Source organism: Cololabis saira, chromosome 4 (genome assembly GCF_033807715.1).
Source record: "Cololabis saira isolate AMF1-May2022 chromosome 4, fColSai1.1, whole genome shotgun sequence".
NCBI lineage: Eukaryota > Metazoa > Chordata > Actinopteri > Beloniformes > Belonidae > Cololabis > Cololabis saira.
Genome location: NC_084590.1, coordinates 49,365,858 through 49,387,284, shown reverse-complemented (window position 1 = coordinate 49,387,284; position 21,427 = coordinate 49,365,858). Strand labels below are relative to the sequence as shown.

The 21,427-nt window shown below is 44.0% G+C and overlaps 1 protein-coding gene across 7 annotated transcripts; it reads left to right on the top strand.

Moving 5' to 3' along the window:
* Positions 1 to 211: 211 nt before the first annotated feature.
* On the top strand, positions 212 to 19,993 carry eif4h (eukaryotic translation initiation factor 4h). Of its 7 annotated transcripts, none has more exons than XM_061720034.1 (8): positions 212 to 345; positions 11,163 to 11,350; positions 13,994 to 14,058; positions 14,158 to 14,263; positions 15,413 to 15,503; positions 16,332 to 16,489; positions 18,559 to 18,679; positions 19,759 to 19,993. In XM_061720034.1, the coding sequence occupies exons 1-8, from the start codon at positions 281 to 283 to the stop codon at positions 19,802 to 19,804; spliced, it is 840 nt and encodes a 279-aa protein (XP_061576018.1). In that variant the 5' UTR covers positions 212 to 280; the 3' UTR covers positions 19,805 to 19,993. The 7 variants fall into 7 exon arrangements, with proteins under 7 accessions (XP_061576018.1, XP_061576016.1, XP_061576017.1 ...); XM_061720032.1 differs by having other exon boundaries at positions 15,413 to 15,508; positions 16,331 to 16,489; XM_061720033.1 differs by having other exon boundaries at positions 14,158 to 14,269.
* The last annotated feature ends 1,434 nt before the right edge of the window (positions 19,994 to 21,427 follow it).

The window sequence follows — 21,427 nt, the reverse complement described above, 5'->3', positions numbered from 1 at the left end:
CATCATCCATCCATCATCCATCCATCATCCACCCATCATCCATCCATCATCAATCCATCCATCCATAGGACCTTAAAGTGACAGCTTTTCGTAAGTGTTTTTTTGTTTTTTCATTAAAAAATGGTGTAATATTTCACCAACTGATTTAAAGGTTGTTTTATTGTTTTAGTTTTTTAGTGTTTCGGTCCGGCGCTGCGCAGGCAGCCCCCAGCGACCCGGAAGTGAAGCGGAAGTGACGCGGTAGGACCCCGCAGCAGCAGCAGCAGCAGCAGCAGCAGCGATGGCGGACTTCGACAGCTACGACGACCGGGACCGGGCCTACGGCAGCTTCGGCGGCGGCAGAGGGTGAGTGTCCTGCGGGGGGGACCCCCTCGCCCCGGCTCAGCCCCGGGGACCCCGCCCCGGGGCTCCGCGGACCCTCCGCGGGGCGGGCTGCAGCCGAGGCCCCGGCGCCGGCCGGGCCTCGGAGAGGCGGCGGCGGCTGCAGTGGAGCGGGAGGCCGGGCGGGGGCGAGGGGAGGCCGGGGAGCCCGCGCAGGAAACACCGCGGTCTGGGGGAGCTACTCCGGGGCTCCGCAGGTTCTCGTGGCTGCAGCGCGGCCGGGGAGCGGCGCTGCCGCGGCGGCGTGGCCGCCCCGGGGGGGCCGGGGGCGGCGGCGGCGGGGGCCATGCGGCCTGGGGGGAGGAGGGGGGAAGGGGGGATGATGATGATGGTGCTGGTGGGAAACCACACTATTTAGATCAGACTAGATCTTTATTGTTATATAACAACCAAATGAAAAGTGCCATCAGTCAGTGCTAAAAAATAGTATATAAAAACATTGACACCACATAAACTAATGCAAATAACTGATTGAAAACCAATGAATGAATTATTAAAAATAGCCTCCAAATGTAACAATCCTTCAAACCAGTTTATAATTCAGGGTGCTTGAAATCCTTGAATTTCAATGTTGTGTTTTCAATGCCTGAAAAGTAAATAATAATAGCAATAATGTAAATTCATAGTTATAAAGGGGTAGGAACTAGGAGAAAGTGTAAACTTCTTCCTACTCCTTTTTCAAACCCTTTATTTTTTATATACATGTTTGAAATAAATTCATTCATTCATTCATTCATTCATTCATTCATTGAAATGCTTGAGTTTTAGTTTAGAACCCTGACAGAGTTATAATTTCAAGCTCTTAAAACTAAAATTCAAGCACTTTTCAGGCCTTGAAAACAAGACATGAACACAACACAATACAACACAACATTGAAATTCAAGCACTTTCAAGGATTTCAAGCTCACGTAGGAACCCTGTAAAACATAACTAGATGATGATGATGATGGTGGGAAACCACAATATTTAGATCAGATCAGATCTTTAATGAAAAGTGCCATCAGTCAGTGCTAAAAAATAAAAACATTGACACACAACATAAACTAATGAAAATAACTGAATGAAAACCAATGAATGAATTATTAAAAATAGCCTCCAAATGCAACAATCCTTCAAACCAGTTCATATTTCAGGGTGCTTTAAAACCTTGAATTTCAATGTTGTGTTTTCAACGCCTGATAAGTAATAATAATAAGTATATAAGTAATAAGTAAATAATAATAGCAATAATGTAAATTCATAGTTATAAAGGGGTAGGAACTAGGAAAAAGCTTTTTCAAACCTATGAGCATATGAAGATGTTACTGTTTATTTTTTATATACATGTTCGAAATAAATTAATTAATTCATTCATTCATTCATTCATTGAAATGCTTGAGTTTTAGTTTAGAACCCTGACAGAGTTATAATTTCAAGCACTTACAACTAAAATTCAAGCACTTTTCAGGCCTTGAAAACACAACATTGAAATTCAAGCAGAGTTTAGTTATTAAAAGGAAAATAAAATCAGTAAGATGAAACATAACTATATGTTTACAGCACGATACAATGGACATAATTGTGATAAAAAGCGGAAAAAATAATTGAGTATAAATATTCCTGTAGATATTTTACCCCAGTCATAAGGTGCTGGAAGATTTAGAAAATAACCCTTGAAAAGTTCTTGAATTTGACCTTTTAAAAGGTGTAGGAACCCTGACGTGATGGAGCAGGTTCTGGTCCGAACCTGGATCCGGTTTGGGTTTGTGCAGAAATCTGCACATCTGTCCTCCAGCTGCACATCTGCTTCCTCCGGCTGCACATCTGTCCTCCAGCTGCACATCTGCTTCCTCTAGCTGCACATCTGCTTCCTCCGGCTGCACATCTGCTTCCTCCGGCTGCACATCTGTCCTCCAGCTGCACATCTGCTTCCTCCAGCTGCACATCTGCTTCCTCCAGCTGCACATCTGTCCTCCAGCTGCACATCTGCTTCCTCCAGCTGCACATCTGCTTCCTCCAGCTGCACATCTGCTTCCTCCAGCTGCACATCTGCTTCCTCTAGCTGCACATCTGCTTCCTCCAGCTGCACATCTGCTTCCTCCAGCTGCACATCTGCTTCCTCCAGCTGCACATCTGCTTCCTCCAGCTGCACATCTGCTTCCTCCAGCTGCACATCTGCTTCCTCCAGCTGCACATCTGCTTCCTCCAGCTGCACATCTGCTTCCTCCAGCTGCACATCTGCTTCCTCCGGCTGCACATCTGCTTCCTCCAGCTGCACATCTGTCCTCCAGCTGCACATCTGTCCTCCAGCTGCACATCTGTCCTCTAGCTGCACATCTGCTTCCTCCAGCTGCACATCTGTCCTCCAGCTGCACATCTGCTTCCTCCAGCTGCACATCTGCTTCCTCCAGCTGCACATCTGCTTCCTCCGGCTGCACATCTGCTTCCTCCAGCTGCACATCTGTCCTCCAGCTGCACATCTGCTTCCTCCAGCTGCACATCTGCTTCCTCCAGCTGCACATCTGCTTCCTCTAGCTGCACATCTGCTTCCTCTAGCTGCACATCTGCTTCCTCCAGCTGCACATCTGCTTCCTCCAGCTGCACATCTGCTTCCTCCAGCTGCACATCTGCTTCCTCCAGCTGCACATCTGCTTCCTCCAGCTGCACATCTGCTTCCTCCAGCTGCACATCTGCTTCCTCCGGCTGCACATCTGCTTCCTCCAGCTGCACATCTGTCCTCCAGCTGCACATCTGTCCTCTAGCTGCACATCTGCTTCCTCCAGCTGCACATCTGCTTCCTTTAGCTGCACATCTGTCCTCCAGCTGCACATCTGTCCTCCAGCTGCACATCTGCTTCCTCCAGCTGCACATCTGCTTCCTCCGGCTGCACATCTGCTTCCTCCGGCTGCACATCTGCTTCCTCCGGCTGCACATCTGCTTCCTCCAGCTGCACATCTGCTTCCTCCAGCTGCACATCTGCTTCCTCCAGCTGCACATCTGCTTCCTCCGGCTGCACATCTGCTTCCTCCGGCTGCACATCTGCTTCCTCCAGCTGCACATCTGTCCTCCAGCTGCACATCTGTCCTCTAGCTGCACATCTGTCCTCTAGCTGCACATCTGCTTCCTCTAGCTGCACATCTGCTTCCTCCAGCTGCACATCTGCTTCCTCCAGCTGCACATCTGCTTCCTCCAGCTGCACATCTGCTTCCTCCGGCTGCACATCTGCTTCCTCCGGCTGCACATCTGCTTCCTCCGGCTGCACATCTGTCCTCCAGCTGCACATCTGCTTCCTCCTGCTGCACATCTGTCCTCTAGCTGCACATCTGCTTCCTCCAGCTGCACATCTGCTTCCTCCAGCTGCACATCTGCTTCCTCCAGCTGCACATCTGCTTCCTCCTGCTGCACATCTGTCCTCTAGCTGCACATCTGCTTCCTCCAGCTGCACATCTGCTTCCTCTAGCTGCACATCTGCTTCCTTTACCTGCACATCTGCTTCCTCTAGCTGCACATCTGCTTCCTTTACCTGCACATCTGCTTCCTCTAGCTGCACATCTGCTTCCTCTAGCTGCACATCTGCTTCCTCTAGCTGCACATCTGCTTCCTCCGGCTGCACATCTGCTTCCTCCAGCTGCACATCTGTCCTACAGCCGCACATCTGTCCTACAGCCGCACATCTGCTTCCTCCAGCTGCACATCTGCTTCCTCCAGCTGCACATCTGCTTCCTTTAGCTGCACATCTGCTTCCTCCAGCTGCACATCTGCTTCCTCCAGCTCTCACCCAGATGTTTTTATTAGAGCATGTGAAGTGGATTTAATGACCTTTTTAAGGTGTAAATTCCTGGACCAGAGTTATTGATCAGAGTTATTGATCACCTACCTATTGATCATCTTTCTCTTTCCCTAAATGAAGCTTTAGTCTTCAGTTTTTGACCAGTTTTAAATGTTGTATTTTATCCTCTTTGTTCTGCGTCTCTGCTGCTACTGAGGCTCGCTGGCCCGTTTATGTAAAAGTGCTGAATAATTTACTCTGCTACGACGACTGCAGAACATTTTCTGCTTTATTTGACCTAAAATACATTTGTTTTTGGTTCTAAACAGAAACTTTAACTGAAATTACAATCCAATCATATCATTTAATATAAATGTGGGGTTGTTTTTGAGAAGAGAGCATTACACCGTAAACATGTAGGAAGAGTTGAACTGCTTAGTTTAACGTCGTTATTTAAGCTCCTTCGCCGATTAGCCGTAGTTTAGAGTTTAAATTCACCAAATGTTTTGCAAATCAAACTGTCGGCTACTAAAAGTAGGCTTTGTTTGACATCTGTTACCATAAATAAAAGTCAGATTAAATTCTACTGCCAGTGTCAACCTGTGCTTTTGTGGTGAAAACAGAACTAGAAATAACGTAGCGTTAGCTTTAGCGATGCTCGAGGTGTTGAATTAAACGTTGAAATCTCACATTACTCACTACTGACGGGACTGGTCCTCAAGTACAATAAACTGCGCAATCTTTTCTGTAATTGCTTTTCCCTTCTTGCCGTCTCGTTGGAGTTGTTCAGGCTTTTCAGATGTTTCTAACAACGTTGGTTGTTTGAAGAATCCGCCGGAGTGCTGGTGTTTGTTTGAGCTGTGCAGGAACTCTGCATGCTCGTTCGCGTGATATTATTTTAAGTGTTTTAAGCCCCTTTCACATAGAGGGCGCAAAGCAGCGACCGCCGACGGCTTTCCCATTCATTGTGTTCGCAGCTCGAGACTTGTGCTTCACACGTTTTGCACTCTGCCTTTCATGTTTTTTCATCTTTTACTTTAAAGTATTGCCACACCGCTGACATTTTATGCTATCCACGCTCTCTCGACGCCGTGCCTACGGCGTGTGGTACGTGTCGATGCAGACCACACGCCGTCACTGACGCCACCTCCCGAAAATTGTAACTACGTGTCGAGGCGACGCAGACCAAACTGCACTGCAGTATTTTAAGATTTATTCCTTTTTCCTCAGGAAAACTAAGGTGTATAGTTTACAACTTGCATCAACTCTAAGAGATTGACATGTCTATTTGTCTGTGTTGCTGCACATGTTGTACATAATTATTAAGCTGAAGCTAATAAGCTACATGGGTCCAAGTCGTCTCTAAGAAATATTGCTCATTGCCTCAGCCTTGCAATAAAACCGTGTACAATTCATGATACTTTCTCATCTCCTCATTTTTATACCTAATAATAAAATGTCAGTGTTGTACATGAGGCAACAATATTGATGAATTTATGGATTTCCTGCTGTGATCGGTGCGTCTCCACTAGTCAGTGTTAGTCTCTGTTTCTGCTCAGCGGTTTGTCGTTAGGGCTGCTGACTTGGTTGTTCCTGTGGCTGCTGGTTTTCAAGCTTTTCCTGCAAACGGGGGGTAGTTGCAGTTTGGAGCTGGTGGTTAACCAGTCTTAACAAGTCTTAACAAGTCTTAACAAGTCTTAACAAGTCTTAACCAGTCTTAACCAGGCTCGTGCTTTTTTAGCCACTAGCTGCAAAGAAGGCACTGGTTCAAATCCAGGTAAACGGGGGTTATTTCTCCAACCCAAAGTAGAGGAAGGGCAGGCAAGGCCCGGTTCTACCAGGGTGCATCAGCATTGTTTTTGTGCACGCGTTAAGCCGTAATTATGCTTCTGCGTTAAATCGTTGGTGTAACTTGGAACCATAAATCAGGCTATGTACACACGTAGCCGGGTATTTTTAAAACCGAATATTTCCCCCCTCCATTTGTAAAATAATTTGTATCCACATTACATCGTTTAAAAAAAAAAAAAAAACCTTCCACACATAACCGAAGATCTGCGTTTTCGACCACATTCATAAGCATTCCAAACCTGTAGATCATCTGTTCCTCGGCCTTCGGGCCGGCCTCCGCGGCGCAGCTCCTCCGGGAGCCGTGTCTCCTTCTCGGTAACGAGCCCGAGTCCCCCCGTGTCCCGGAGCTGCCGCGTTATTGACGCAGCCCTACGCCGTAGGGTACGGCGTACAGCGCGCCGCCGCGTACCCTACGGCGTAGGCTCTGTGTCGGTGTAACGCAGTAAACGGTGGTCAAGAGCAGAGATCATTTATTTAATAAATAGCTTGGAGAACAGATGCTGGATCATCTGTAGTTCTGGGTCGCACGTTAGACGTCAGAATCAGAGCAGATTTGTTGTTGTTTTGGAGCATAATGTGAAGTTCGAAAACGCAAAACTCCGGTTGTGTGTGTCTACACGCATCTACATAAACGGAGTTTTCAAAAATCTTCACTTTTCCCGGAGTTTTTTTAAACATTCGTTTATTTGTGTTTTCATGTGGATGACAGGTCCAAACGTAGGAAAATATCTTCGGTTTAGCAGATATCCGCAGATACCCGGGTACGTGTGTACGGGGCCTTCAGTGTCCGTCACTCATCTGCGTCCAGCAGTTTCCTGCACCAGCAAGACGCTGCTCTCTGCTGCTCCGTTAACATAAAGTAATGATATTCGGAAGTGGTTCAAGCACAACCACGGCAGCAAGTTAGACAACGGTGGTCATGAGACAGAGACACACAAGTTAGGGCTGGGCGATATGGACCAAAAGTCATATCTCGATATTTTCTAGCTGAATGGCGATACTCGATATTTATCGATATTTTTTCTGTGCCATAATTTGGGTTTCCCCCAAAGCATTATAGCATAGCATCTCTGTTAGCATCTCTGTTAGCATCTCTGTTAGCATCTCTGTTAGCATCTCTGTTAGCTTCATTTTTTCTGAGGCAAACCCTTAAAAAAACAGTCAGTTTTAATACAAAGCCTCGTGCCAAATGTCACACAGGTTCCTTTATTAACAGAGGTCTGCACAATATCAAAATGTATAAAACAAATGAAATAAAAATAAACTGCCTGCATAAATAGAATAAAAGAAGAACCATAAATCAGCCTTATGCCGTTCAGCGCGACACGCGTCCGCGCCCCCGAGCCATCTCTTCCAGAGCTGAGAAACGTAACCTAGTGTTGCTTAAATGTGGCCACATGAAATCAATCACTATCATCAAAACAAAGTCAAACAAGATGGACTTATATCTCTAAAAGTAAGTGAAAGTGATGCAAAGTAACGGAGGAGAGGATGAAACATTGCAGTCCCTACACCTACATTAGTCTGAATATAAAGCTGCTCTAAAGGCCCTCCTGCTCAGAGCAGCTCATTTTTTTTTTATGTTTGTGCCACTCACTGCTTAGTAACTGTTTAATAAATACAGTTTTAAATTTGACTTATTCCCCTTTTTGCATGAAAGTTTAAAATGAGCATATATTAATGCAGTATGAACAAGAATGTTTTAATGTAGACATATAGAATCATCATACTTGTGTTAATTAAGTGTTAATTCAAGGCTAAGACAAAATATCCAGATATATATCGTGTATCGTGACATGGCCTAAAAATATTGAGATATTAATAAAAGGCCGTATCGCCCAGCCCTAGTGTGAGGGTCCTCAGTTATTCTAGTTGCCCGTGTGATGGTGTTGTGTTTTATTAGGTGTGTAACAATATATCGCGCCACGAAATTTTGCGATGCAAAAACGTCACGATACGTGTCGTGGAGGTGACAAAGTGTGCGATATTGGGTTATTAATATTAATCTATTGTGTTGACTAGTAACGACCGCGCCTCGACCCGCGGACCAAAATCTTCCTCCGCTCAGAAGAAACTAGTACCGTTTTGGTCCCGATCACGGGACTCTTGCAGGGTTTTGAGCTCTGAACTTTTACTGATGTAAGGCTGGTGTAGAGGTAAGCCTTACCTTATTAAATTAAACCTTTTACTGATGTAAGGCTGGTGTAGAGTTAAGTCTTACCTTATTAAATTAAACATTTTACTGATGTAAGGCTGGTGTAGAGTTAAGCCTTACCTTATTAAATTAAACCTTTTACTGATGTAAGACTGGTGTAGAGTTAAGTCTTACCTTATTAAATTAAACCTTTTTGGGGTGGTGAGTAGGATAAACACGGGGAAACTTCTGCTGAGTTCCAGTGTACTTTAATGTCCCTCAACAGTGTAGGATTTTAGAACATCAACACAGCACCTAGTGCCGTACTGTGGCGTATCACTCCGCCCAATCTAAAGGCTGAATTATGGTTCTGCGTCAAAACGACGCCGTGCCTACGGCGTGTGGTTTTTGTACACGCAGAGGACACGCCGTCACATGCACCGTCTCTGACGTGCACCTCCCGAAAACTGTAACTACGCGTCGAGGAGACGCCGTCCACACGCAGACCGAGAGGGCTGTGATTGGTTCGTTTGAAAGCGAAGCATTTCCGGTTTGAATCAGTAGTGAACTTCCAGGGCTTTTTTCTTCGTTTATATGTGATTTTTTTTGTTTTTGTTTTTTGCACAATAGTTGTCCTTATTTCTTTGATTTACTGTGACCTAGGGCTGTGCGATGAATCGATTTTAAATCTAAATCGGATTTATTAATCAAAATCGATGTTAAAAAAGGAAAATCGGAAAATCGATTTTCCTTTTTTGCAGCTGGCTGCATTACAGACAGAGCTCGTCTAGTCATCTTTATTTGGTCAAGAAAATTGTAAATGTTGTCACTTTACTAAACTCAAGGAGGATTTACAGTATCTTTCAATTGCACTTCATTCCCAATAGGGAAATTTGTTTGCTATTTTTCTTTAAAAATAAAGATAAAATATTTTAAACAATTTATTCCATGGTCTTTTGTAGTTTTACCAAAAAAATCGAAATCGAAAATCGGGTTTTCAGAGAAGAAAATCGGGATTTTATTTTTGTCCAAAATCGCCCAGCCCTACTGTGACCGGAAAAAGTCGGATAAACCATTCAGAAAAAGATCGCTAACTAGTGGCCGCGGGGGGTACTGCACCGCGACCAAATGGAGAGACGGAGAACTCTGAACGATTCGTGACGGCGTCACGGGTGCGCCGTGTGCTCTGCGTGTGTGACGCAGAACCATACCCGCACCTTAAAACAGACTAATCACTACAGATAAACTGACTAGTGTCGTTATAGTCCCTGATTTACATCACAATATAAAGAATATATTTATAAAATAATGAACCCTGAATTACCAAAATAACCTTCTTAACAAAAATAAATCTCCTCTTACACTTATAAGGTGAGCATGAATCAATCTTTTTTATGATGTCAAATTGTATGTATTTATTTACTTTTATTTATTTAAAGGAGCATGAGGCAGGATTTATGAAAAAAATCTGTATACATTTTAAGTTTTCTAGTAATAATGTCAGATGAAGCGTTCCAAACCCAAAAGAATGATTCCTCTAGTGTATCTCTCCGTTGCCTTGAACAGGCTGTGTGCTGCAAAATGTGCTGCAATTCGGTCCAGAATTTCCCGCTCTGGGCTGTGGATGTGACGTCACATGACGCTGCATGCACGTTCTCCCCGTTCTCCCGTGCCGGCTTCGCTGTTGGCTGCAGTACCCCCAACGGCCGTCGTGGTGAAGGGTGGCGCTAGAGAGTCTCATTTCTTAAAAGGAGCCTCAAGCTCCTTTAAAGTTGGTTGCGATCCACCAATAAAACAGAGAAGAAGAACATAAACAATCCCATTGTTACAGTCCGGTTATAGAGAGTGATACGTGAGTGAGACTGGCAGCGCCGTTTCAGGCCAGATAGTGACAATTAATGCAGCGGGATGTCAGCAGCCTGGGGGACATATTTCAAAATAAGGGACGACGACAGAAGCAAGACAGACTGCAGGCTGTCGGCGTGGCTAACCGGCTAATGCGGCTAACCGGCTGTTTTGGGAGAAATCTCACTTTAAGGTTCTAGAAGTGGTCGGCTGTACCAAAATGAATCTCCCACACAAACACTCGCTTTTGCTATAATGATATATGGATCTTTATTACCAGCAAGGAAAGCAAGCATTTGCATAGAAGACACACACACAATTACTCTTTTTGCTAGGACAAGGTGTCAAGTTATCCCCCGCAAATGGCAGAGCAATATTACGCACACACAACTACAAAGGGACAAGGCCTCATACTCTTACCTCGACACGGACTGGAGAGCCGGGACAGTCCTGATACAGAGTAGGCCAAGGAAACCGCGCTGGGCGTCGTGCACTGGACCCACAGCAGACTCTGAACCCGAACTTCCGGCTCTCGCGTCTTTATACCTTTACCTCAGCACCTTGCGGAGGGGGGGGGGCCTATTCGCCCCCCCGTCCGCAAGTTCTCAAAAATACGTCTCGGCTCACACGGGACCAAAATCCTGTGTGAGCTAGCTTCTCTCTCACAGAAAAAAAGCATTTGTTATAATAAACAGCAGGTGCATGGCTGATTAAAGCTGTGTTTTGGGAATCCAGGGCATTTCAGGACACACAATGTATTTTTCTCCCTTCAACGGCTAACGTGGCTAACGGCTAACCGGAATGTAACAATGGGATTGTTTATGTTGTACTGTGAGTTACGTGGAGTGTTTAATAAAGTTCCCTGTAAGTAAGGTTTGTCCAGTTTGTATAATTAAGGAAGACAGAATTTACTGAAACATGAACAGCTGGTTACAGCCACAGAGCAGCAGCTTTGCTGCTGCTGCTCAGCCAGGCTGCAGACTGACCCAGGGAGCCGCGGTGCGGCTCAACATCTCCCCCTAGCGGCGCTAACTACAAGTATCGGTGCGTGGTATCGGATAATTTTTGCGAGTACGAGTATATGAGGGCAGTATCGGCCCCGATACCGATACCAGTATCGGTATCGGGGCATCCCTAATGTTTAGTGATTTTTTTAAGCCGTTTTAATGACCTTGCCCCCCCCCCCCCCCCGTCCCCCCCAGGCCCCGCGGCGGCAGCGGCCCCGGAGGCCCCCGGAAGCAGAAGGACCTTCCGTCGGAGCCGCCCTACACGGCCTACGTGGGGAACCTGCCCTTCAACACGGTGCAGGGAGACATCGACATCATCTTCAAAGAGCTCAGCATTCGCAGCGTGAGACTGGTCCGCGACAAAGAGACAGACAAGTTTAAAGGTGAGACAAAGAGACAGACAAGTTTAAAGGTGAGACAAAGAGACAAACAAGTTTAAAGGTGAGACGCTGAGACAAACAAGTTTAAAGGTGAGACAAAGAGACAGACAAGTTTAAAGGTGAGACAAAGAGACAGACAAGTTTAAAGGTGAGACAAAGAGACAGACAAGTTTAAAGGTGAGACAAAGAGACAGACAAGTTTAAAGGTGAGACAGAGAGACAGACAAGTTTAAAGGTGAGACAAAGAGACAAGTTTAAAGGTGAGACAGAGAGACAGACAAGTTTAAGGGTGAGACAAGGAGACAGACAAGTTTAAAGGTGAGACGGTGAGACGGTGAGACGCTCTACCGCCCCCCCACCATCTTTGGGTCCAGCTTTCATTTTAGTTTTTATTAGTTTTAATCTTGTTCGTTCTCCTTTTAGTCGTGTCAAGTGTCAGTCAAGTAAAAGTCTGAACATTTTAGTCTGATTTTAGTCGAGTAGTAGTAGTAGTCGAGTAGTAGATGCTGTTTCAGTTATCAAGAGAGTTATTATTAATTGTCCTTCAACAATTATTAATAATTAGTGATGCACCGAAATGAAAATTTGTGACCGAAACCGAAAATAATAATAAACACTTGGCCGAATACCGAACGATACCGAACATGGTTCTTCGCAGTTTTTCATTTATTTTGCCAATTTTTTCACCATTGCATAAATCAAATAAATTTGATTTAGTCATGCTTTTAAAAGAAAAAAATCTTTTACAAAATTACAAGGTAGAAAACATTTGTTGAACATAAAAAACTGAACATGTTTTAATTTCCCAGCATTTCTTAAATATTCCAGCAGACATTATACCAGCAAAGAACAATAACTTAAAATAAATAAATTAGCAAAATACATTTTTTGGCCATCTTTGAGCTTACGTTAGGCTTAACTTACTGAACATTGTAACATAGGCCTTAAAACAATAAAAATGCATTAAAGCGCCCAGGGTTTTTTATCATTTCAAATGATAAATCAAACTTGTAGCTGAAAGACTTTGCAGATGTTTCCCCTCTAGATAATTGAGCAGAACATTCATTGCAAACAGCCATTCTTGTATTATTCTGTGCCACTCTAAAATACTTCCACACTGCTGACATGTTTGCACCACTTCACTCCACGCTCTAACGTTTGATTTCCTCATCTAAACGCACCTGGAATAGATTGATTTATGTTGTTTTGGTTCCACCTGCTGGTGAATGTTGGTAAAATTCTTATGTGGTTAGTTTTTGGTTGGCCAACGATTTATGTGGTGCGCAACAGTTACGGAGCGGCCAGTCTATTTATATTACAACGCCGTTATTAATTGTTCGGTTTTTTCCCACTTATTCCACCGAACACTGAAAGTGTTTTTTTGCCAATTTCGGCCGAACAATTTCGGTTACCGAACAATCGCTGCATCACTATTAATAATTAATAAGGTAGATTATTTATCAAATTGAATTATCAAAATGACTTAATCTAGACGGGGCACCACCTGGTCGTTACAGGGGAAATGATGAAACTACAGCAAAATCAGTCTCAAGGTTAATTATTCTACAGAACAATAATTGAAGGATGAAATCCGAACACCGGCTCCGGCAACCAACATAATAAACAAGGACGACTTCTTTCAATCATTTTTACAATCAATTTATTTAGACCAGTGTCAAAAGGTGTCGTAAAACTTTAGGATGGCTTCGGTTGAAGGCCTGAAATCCGGCCTGGTAGCCTGGTAGCCTGGTCAAAGCCTGACAGGTCTTATAATCACACATGACTTCATGTGACCCGAGCAGGACCCGCTAACGGGTCATGTGACCCCAGCAGGACCCGCTAACGGGTCATGTGACCCCATCAGGACCCGCTAACGGGTCATGTGACCCGAGCAGGACCCGCTAACGGGTCATGTGACCCGAGCAGGACCCGCTAACGGGTCATGTGACCCGAGCAGGACCCGCTAACGGGTCATGTGACCCGAGCAGGACCCGCTAACGGGTCATGTGACCCGAGCAGGACCCGCTAACGGGTCATGTGACCCCAGCAGGACCCGCTAACGGGTCATGTGACCCCAGCAGGACCCGCTAACGGGTCATGTGACCCCAGCAGGACCCGCTAACGGGTCATGTGACCCGAGCAGGAACCGCTAACGGGTCATGTGACCCCAGCAGGACCCGCTAACGGGTCATGTGACCCCAGCAGGACCCGCTAACGGGTCATGTGACCCCAGCAGGACCCGCTAACGGGTCATGTGACCCCAGCAGGACCCGCTAACGGGTCATGTGACCCCAGCAGGACCCGCTAACGGGTCATGTGACCCCAGCAGGACCCGCTAACGGGTCATGTGACCCCAGCAGGACCCGCTAACGGGTCATGTGACCCCAGCAGGACCCGCTAACGGGTCATGTGACCCCAGCAGGACCCGCTAACGGGTCATGTGACCCCAGCAGGACCCGCTAACGGGTCATGTGACCCCAGCAGGACCCGCTAACGGGTCATGTGACCCCAGCAGGACCCGTTACCGGGTCATGTGACCCCAGCAGGACCCGTTACCGGGTCATGTGACCCCAGCAGGACCCGTTACCGCGTCCAGGCTCTGATGATCCGTCTCACGAGGCTGAACCGTGTCTTTGTCTCCTGCAGGTTTTTGTTATGTTGAGTTTGACGACTTGGAGTCGCTAAAAGAAGCGTTGACGTACGACGGCGCCGTGAGTATCTCAGACACACACAGAACCAGGTCCTGGTCCTGACCGTAGTCCCGGTCCTAGTACTGGTCCCGGTCCTGACCCCCCTGTCTCCCCCCCCAGCTGCTGGGAGACCGCTCCCTGCGGGTGGACATCGCAGAAGGACGCCGGCAAGAGCGCGGTGGTGGAGGCGGCGGTGGCGGCGGCTTCGGGTTCAGGAAAGATGAAGGTAGAGGTTGGTATCACGGCTGGAAGTTCAGACTGACCCGTCAGCTGACCGCCGTCGTGATGTCACGGTTTACCGCCGGGATCGTCTCCGGATCCGGCCTTTTTCTCAACATTTTAACTTTATTCTCAACATTTCTACTTTTTTCTTGACATTCCGACTTTTTTCTCAACATTCCGACTTTTTTCTTGACATTCCGACTTTTTTCTCAACATTCCGACTTTTCTCGGCATTCCGACTTTTCTCGACATTTCGACTTTTTTCTCGACATTTCGACTTTTTTATCAACATTTCAACTTTATTCACGAAATGTTGACTTTTCTCAACATTTTGACTTTTTTCTCGACATTTTGATTTTTTTCTCGACATTCCGATTTTTTTCTCGACATTCCAACTTTTTTATCGACATTCCGACTTTTTTATTGACATCTCGAATTTTTCTCAACATTTCGACTTTATTCACGAAATTTCGACTTTTTTCTCAACATTTTGACTTTTTTCTCAACATTTCAATTTTATTCACAAAATTTTGACTTTTTTCTCGACATTCCGACTTTTTTCTCGACATTCCGACTTTTTTCTCGACATTCCGACTTTTTTCTCGACATTCCGACTTTTTTCACGACATTCCGACTTTTTTCTCAACATTTCAACTTTTTTCTCAACATTTCGACTTTATTTACGAAATTTTGACTTTTTTCTCGACATTTTGACTTTTTTCTCAACATTTCGACTTTATTTACGAAATTCTGACTTTTTTATCGACATTTCGACTTTTTTCTCGACATTTCGAGGGGTTTCCAGTCAAACGTCTCCTCGTTTAGTGGTTGATGTTGTGACTCGTGTCTCTGAGGAGGAGGATGTCGCTCCTCCTTCACTCTTCATCCTCCCATGCTCATCCTTCCATCCTCCTTCCCTCCCTCTTGATAACAGACAGGTAGATGTTTCCTCAGGTGTTCTGCTTCTCTAACCCTCCTCTGATTGGCTGATGGCGACTAACCAGCTCCTCTGCTTCAGTGCTGTCTGGCTCCTCCCACAAGGGGGCGTGGCCTTCTCCACCGCTTCTCCTCCGTTTCCTGTTCTTTTCTTTCCTCCTCCCCTCTTCCTCCCCCCCTCCTCCTCTCTTCTTTTAACCCGTCCTGTCGTCTGCAGGAAGAGGGGGATCGAGAGGAGGCTCCAGAGGAGGACGGGACTCACGAGACGAATTCTTCGACCAATCGGGAGGAGGAGGAGGAGGAGGAGGAGGAGGTGGGAGAAAGAGACTCCGCCCACCGGGCCGGGCCTCGGCCAATCAGAGAGCAGGATGTGTTTAAACCGGCCGGGCCTCGGCCAATCAGAGAGCAGGATGTTTAAACTAGATGATTTAATTGAGGTTGTTGTTGTAAAAGAGGCTCCTCCCCCCTCTTAAGCCCCGCCCCCTCATGTCAATCATCTCATCCTCACCTGGCGGGCGCGTTGAGCCGCATTTAGTAATAAACGTCCAACTTTGTAACAAACTACCCCAACGCATTTTGTAATAAATTTTGCTGCATAATGTAATAAGTTATTACATTCTGAGAAGATTGTTACAAAATGTATTTGCAACTTTTTTATTCTGTAGAAAATGTAATAACATGGTGCATTATGTAATAACAATAGGAGTTTTATACATAGATTTATTGGGCTACATAGCTCTAAGGGAAATTGCATAAAAAACAACAAAAATCACTTGTATAAATTCATTGTTAAACATACAACAATAATAATAATAATAATAATAATAATAATAATAATAATAGGTATTATAACATAATGCATCATGTTATTACATTTCCTAGAAAATAAAAAAGTTGCAAGTGCATTTTATCATAATCTTCTCAAAATGCAATAATTTATTACATAATGTGGCAAAATGTTTTACAAAATGGGGCAGTTTATTACAAAATGCTGCTTCATTACAAAATGAAATGAAAAAGTTGTTAAATTTTGGACGTTTATTACTAAATGCAGCCCACCAGGGCAGCAGGCCCCGCCCCTTGTGCCCCTAAGCCCCGCCCCCAGCCACTCACCTGTCCGTCATGTCTCCCGCAGGCTTCAGGGATGACGACTTCAGGGGGGGGAGTCGAGGCGGTCGCCCCGGCGACAGACGGGGGGGAGGAGCCGGAGGAGGAGGCGGACCCGGCATGAGCCGCTTCAGAGACGCCCCGCCCCCTCGCGGGGGAGGCACAGACTTCAGGGAACCGTCTGAAGGTGAGGGTCTCACGAGTGTCTGACGAGTGTCTGACGAAGGTCTCTAACTCGGGTATTTAACCCCCGCGTCTTGTCTTGCCCACTTCTCACCTGGCTGTGGAAAAACAAACGGGTAGAGGCGGGTAAAGGCGTGACGAGCCGAGTCGGGCCGAGTAAGTCCTAGTGCAAAAGTGCCATTATCCCTCTTGCAGAGGAACAGGTTTAGGTCAGGTCCCTAGTCTCTAACTGGTTCTCTAACCCCTGATTCTTGTCTTGCAGAGGAGCAGGTCTCTATGGGGGGTCAGGTCTAGGTCTGGTCTGGGTTTCTAACCCCTGAATCTTGTCTTGCAGAGGAGCAGGTTTAGGTCTAGTCTCTAGTCCAGGGGTGTCAAATGTGCGGCCCGCGAGAAGTTTCCAACGCAAAAAAATGAAATGTTAATTGACTAAAAAGGAAGGCATAAATAATTGCCATGAATCGCAGCATATCCCATAATATATTTCTTCTACAAATCCATCGTTATTCCACAAATAGAGCAGTTTTTGACATTTTTTAGTTTTCTAGAATGCATTTGCCGATTTTATTTCTTTGTAGACGGTCGTTTATTTTTATTAACTGACTACTATTATATATTTTCGCAGGAAAAATATCACTTCTAAAAAAGATGATAGAAGATATTTATTCTGAGAATTTCAGTTTTGAATACGAGGATAGTGACAAAGTAAAACAGTTAAAAGAGAAGTGCTGACTTTTCCGGCACACTGGCGTAAATATCCGCGCCAATTTTTAAAAATAAATACACTTAATTGTGCTGAAAAAATCTGTAAATCACAAAGAAACACTCTCGGATGTAATAAAAAGGTTTTGCTTTTAATTAAATTTCCTATAAAAAAGCGAAATATAAAAAAACATACTTGTTTCTGTTTATCTTTGTAAAATTATATTAAAAGTATCTTATACATAATTTGAAAAAAAACGAGAAATTTCAAGAAAAGATCCTGAAGAAATATATTTTACATAATTACAAAACAAAGTGCATATTTACTTTAAAATTAACTAAACTGATAATGGATTAGATAACAATAGTAAAAAAAAAAAGAATTGGAAAACAAAATGTTCGCACCGTTTTTGTTATTTTGAGCGTGCGGCCCGCCAGAAAAAAATTGGTCAAATCCGGCCCGCCAAGAAAAATGAGTTTGACACCCCTGCTCTAGTCTCTAACGGGTTTTCTAACCCCTGTTTTCTGTCTCGCAGAGGAGCAGGTTTAGGTCTAGTCCAGCCCCCGGGTCTGGCCCTCAGAAGGCGCGCCGATTTTTTCCAGTGTCCAGCCGCGGTACTGCAACAAAAAATCCCATGGGGCCCAGAAAGCTTTTTTCCCATAGACCGCAATAGTAAAAGAGAAGCCTCTAAAACTGTTCACAGGAACCTGCAGCTGTAATCACCGGCAATTACTAATCTTTGTATTCTATATTTTTAAGTCATGGACTTTATATCCGTCAAAAATGTTTTATAACGGCCAGAAAAGTCAAAGAAAAGTCTCTTTCTGGGCGTGACGTCACGGCTGACGTCACAGCCGTGTCCGTGCATTCCACAGATGTTTTATATTAATATATATTATATAATTATATTATATTAATACATTAATAATATATGTAATACTATACATGTAATAATATACATTAATTAATATATTATGTTAATACATATTATATGAATACTCGCGTCATTGCCCCGGGGCATGATGGGAGGCCCCAGAGCATCATGGGAGGTGACACAACTGAGCATGCTCTATGGGCCCCACAACGCGGAAGTAAACCAGGGAGTCAGAGATTTTTTCGGCGGATGCGCCGCTGAGCAGAATGCATTGAAATGAACGGGCGGCCATTTTCAATTTCCCATCCAGTTCTATAATAGATCCATGGTCTCTAGTCTCTAACGTGGGTCTCTAACCCCCGGGTCTTGTCTTGCAGAGGAGCAGGTCTAGGTCAGGTCTCTAACGTGGGTCTCTAACCCCCGGGTCTTGTCTTGCACAGGAGCAGGTCTAGGTCAGGTCTCTAACGTGGGTCTCTAACCCCCGGGTCTTGTCTTGCAGAGGAGCGCGCCCAGAGGCCTCGGCTGCAGCTAAAACCTCGAACCGTCTCCGAGCCGCTGAACCAGGTGGCCAATCCGAACTCTGCCATCTTTGGAGGAGCCAAACCTCGGGAGGAGGTGAGGTGAGAGGGTGAGGGTGTGGGGGTGAGAGGGGACCTGTGGGGGGGGGGGGGGGGCAAGAGAGGAGGTGATGGGGGATGAAGGATGAACTATGAAGTGATGAATTATGAAGACTGAATGATGAAGTGATGAGTGATGAATTATAAGGGGATGAAGTGATGAATTATGGAGTGGTGAATGATGAAGTAATGAATTATGAAGGATGAAGCGATGAATTATGAAGGGATGAAGGGATGAATTATGAGGGGATGAAGTGATGAATTATGGAGTGGTGAGTGATGAAAGGATGGATGAAGTGATGATGGATGAATGATGAATTATGAAGGGATGAATGATGAAGGGATGAATGATGAAGTAATGAATTATGAAGGGATGATGGATGAATTATGAAGGATGAATTATGAATGATGAAGTGGTGAATTATGAATGATGGAGTGATGAAGTGGTGAATTATGAAGGGATGAAAGATGAAGTGATGAATTATGAAGTGGTGACTTATGAAGTGATGAATTATGAATGATGAAGTGGTGAATTATGAAGTGGTGAATTATGAAGGATGAAGTGGTGAATTATGAAGTGATGAATTATGAAGGATGAAGTGGTGAATTATGAAGTGATGAATTATGAATGATGAAGTGGTGAATTATGAAGTGATGAATTATGAATGATGAAGTGGTGAATTATGAAGTGATGAATTATGAAGGATGAAGTGGTGAATTATGAAGTGATGAATTATGAAGGATGAAGTGGTGAATTGTGAAGTGGTGACTTATGAAGTGATGAATTATGAAGGATGAAGTGGTGAATTATGAAGTGATGAATTATGAAAGAGGAAGTGGTGAATTATGAAGTGGTGAATTATGAAGTGGTGAATTATGAAGTGATGAATTCTGAAGAATGAAGTGATGAATTATGAAAGAGGAAGTGGTGAATTATGAAGTGATGAATTATGAAGTGGTGAATTCTGAAGAATGAAGTGATGAATTCTGAAGGATGAAGTGATGAATTCTGAAGGGTGAAGTGGTGAAGTGATGAATTTTGTTGGATGAAGTGATGAGGTATCTCTCCTCCCTGATTACAGCACTGACCCGGTCCCCGGACCGCCCGAAGGCTCCGTTAGCCCTTAGCCGTTAGCAGCCGTTAGCAGCCGTTAGCAGCTCCAGCAGCAGCCGCCGCGGCGTTTCCACCACAGAAGAAGAAGAAGAAGTTGTTGTTGGTTGTTTCAGTGCAGATCCAGAACCAACGTCCTCCAAGCAAAATGTCTCAATGTTCATCATGATCTGCTCAGTCCAATAAAGCTGGAACTTTGGTTTGTAGCTCGACCCTGTCTGCTTCTTCTTCTGGGGGGGGGGGGGGGGGGGGGGGTTCTGGTTCTTCTGGGGGGGGTCCTGGTCCTGGTCCTGGTTCTGAAAACTATTACCATAAATAGTGAAAACTTTTACCGGAAATAGTGAAAACTTTTACCGGAAATTAGTGAAAACTTTACGATAAATAGTGAAAACTTTTACCGGAAATTGGTGAAAACTTTACGATAAATAGTGAAAACTTTTACCAGAAATAGTGAAAACCTTTACCAGAAATAGTGAAAACTTTACGATAAATAGTGAAAACTTTTACCGGAAATTAGTGAAAACTTTACGATGAATAGTGAAAACTTTTACCGGAAATTAGTGAAAACTTTACGATAAATAGTGAAAACCTTTACCAGAAATAGTGAAAACTTTTATCGGAAATTAGTGAAAACTTTACGGTAAATGGTGAAAACATTTACCGGAAATAGTGAAAACTTTTACCAGAAATGGTGAAAACTTTTACCAGAAATGGTGAAAACTTTACGATAAATAGTGAAAACCTTTATCGGAAATAGTGAAAACTTTTACTTGAAACGGTAAACCCTCAAACACTTATTTTAAATAATTTATCAACAATCAATACTTCACTATGTCCAAAACGAATGTTGCCTGCTGGCCTAACCGCAGAAAAAAAGATAATAGCAGTGAGATGGAAACATCTCCCATTGGTATCTGACTTCTGGATATTATCTATCTGGAATTATCTACATGGAAAACAATCAAATATTTTATTTTGGTTTATGGCAGCAGATCAAATTAAGGCCAAACTTGAAAGATGTATTAAAAATTGTTATAGACGACCTTGGTGCAGCTAATCCTTGTCCAGTTTAGAATATTATTATGTTTTACCTTTGTTTTATTGGTTTTTTTGTCCTTTGTTCTATTATCTTTGTATTCTGTTTTTCTTTATTATCAATTGTTTTCATGGAATGCTTCGGTCCGAGGGGTGAAAATATGTGTTAATGTTTGTTTAACGTCATTGTAGATGCCACCGTTGATAATAACAAAATTATGAAAGATCAATAAAAACATTTGATCAAAAAAAAGAAGTAGAACAAAATAATAATGATGAATCCAGAATTTCTGTCAAAAAAGAAGAAAAATCCAAGGCAGTCTTCTTCAAATATAAAAAGCCTTTATTTAAATTGGCTTTTTCATGTAGAAAGATTAAAAAAGTGTGTTACAGCCCACGCGTCTCCTTCCTCAGGTGGAACACTCAACACATTAATTCTCCTTAAATAGGATGATTTAAATCACCTGGGCAGGTGGAGGACAAATGTGAACAAGAGAAATAACAGATAATGACCAATAAATGGCTCCAGGAATTGTTAAACAATTAAATGAAATTAGACAAATTGCTATGTGGTAAACTATGTATCTTACTGAATTCTGTTGTTG

What these genes read in the sequence shown, in the direction of transcription:
- eif4h (XM_061720031.1), top strand. Translation starts at nt 281, where the DNA reads ATGGCGGACTTCGACAGCTACGACGACCGGGACCGGGCCTACGGCAGC. An exon ending in AGCTTCGGCGGCGGCAGAGG is followed by an intron (nt 346 to 11,162) that starts GTGAGTGTCCTG and finishes CGTCCCCCCCAG; the next exon opens with GCCCCGCGGCGGCAGCGGCC. An exon ending in AGAGACAGACAAGTTTAAAG is followed by an intron (nt 11,351 to 13,993) that starts GTGAGACAAAGA and finishes TGTCTCCTGCAG; the next exon opens with GTTTTTGTTATGTTGAGTTT.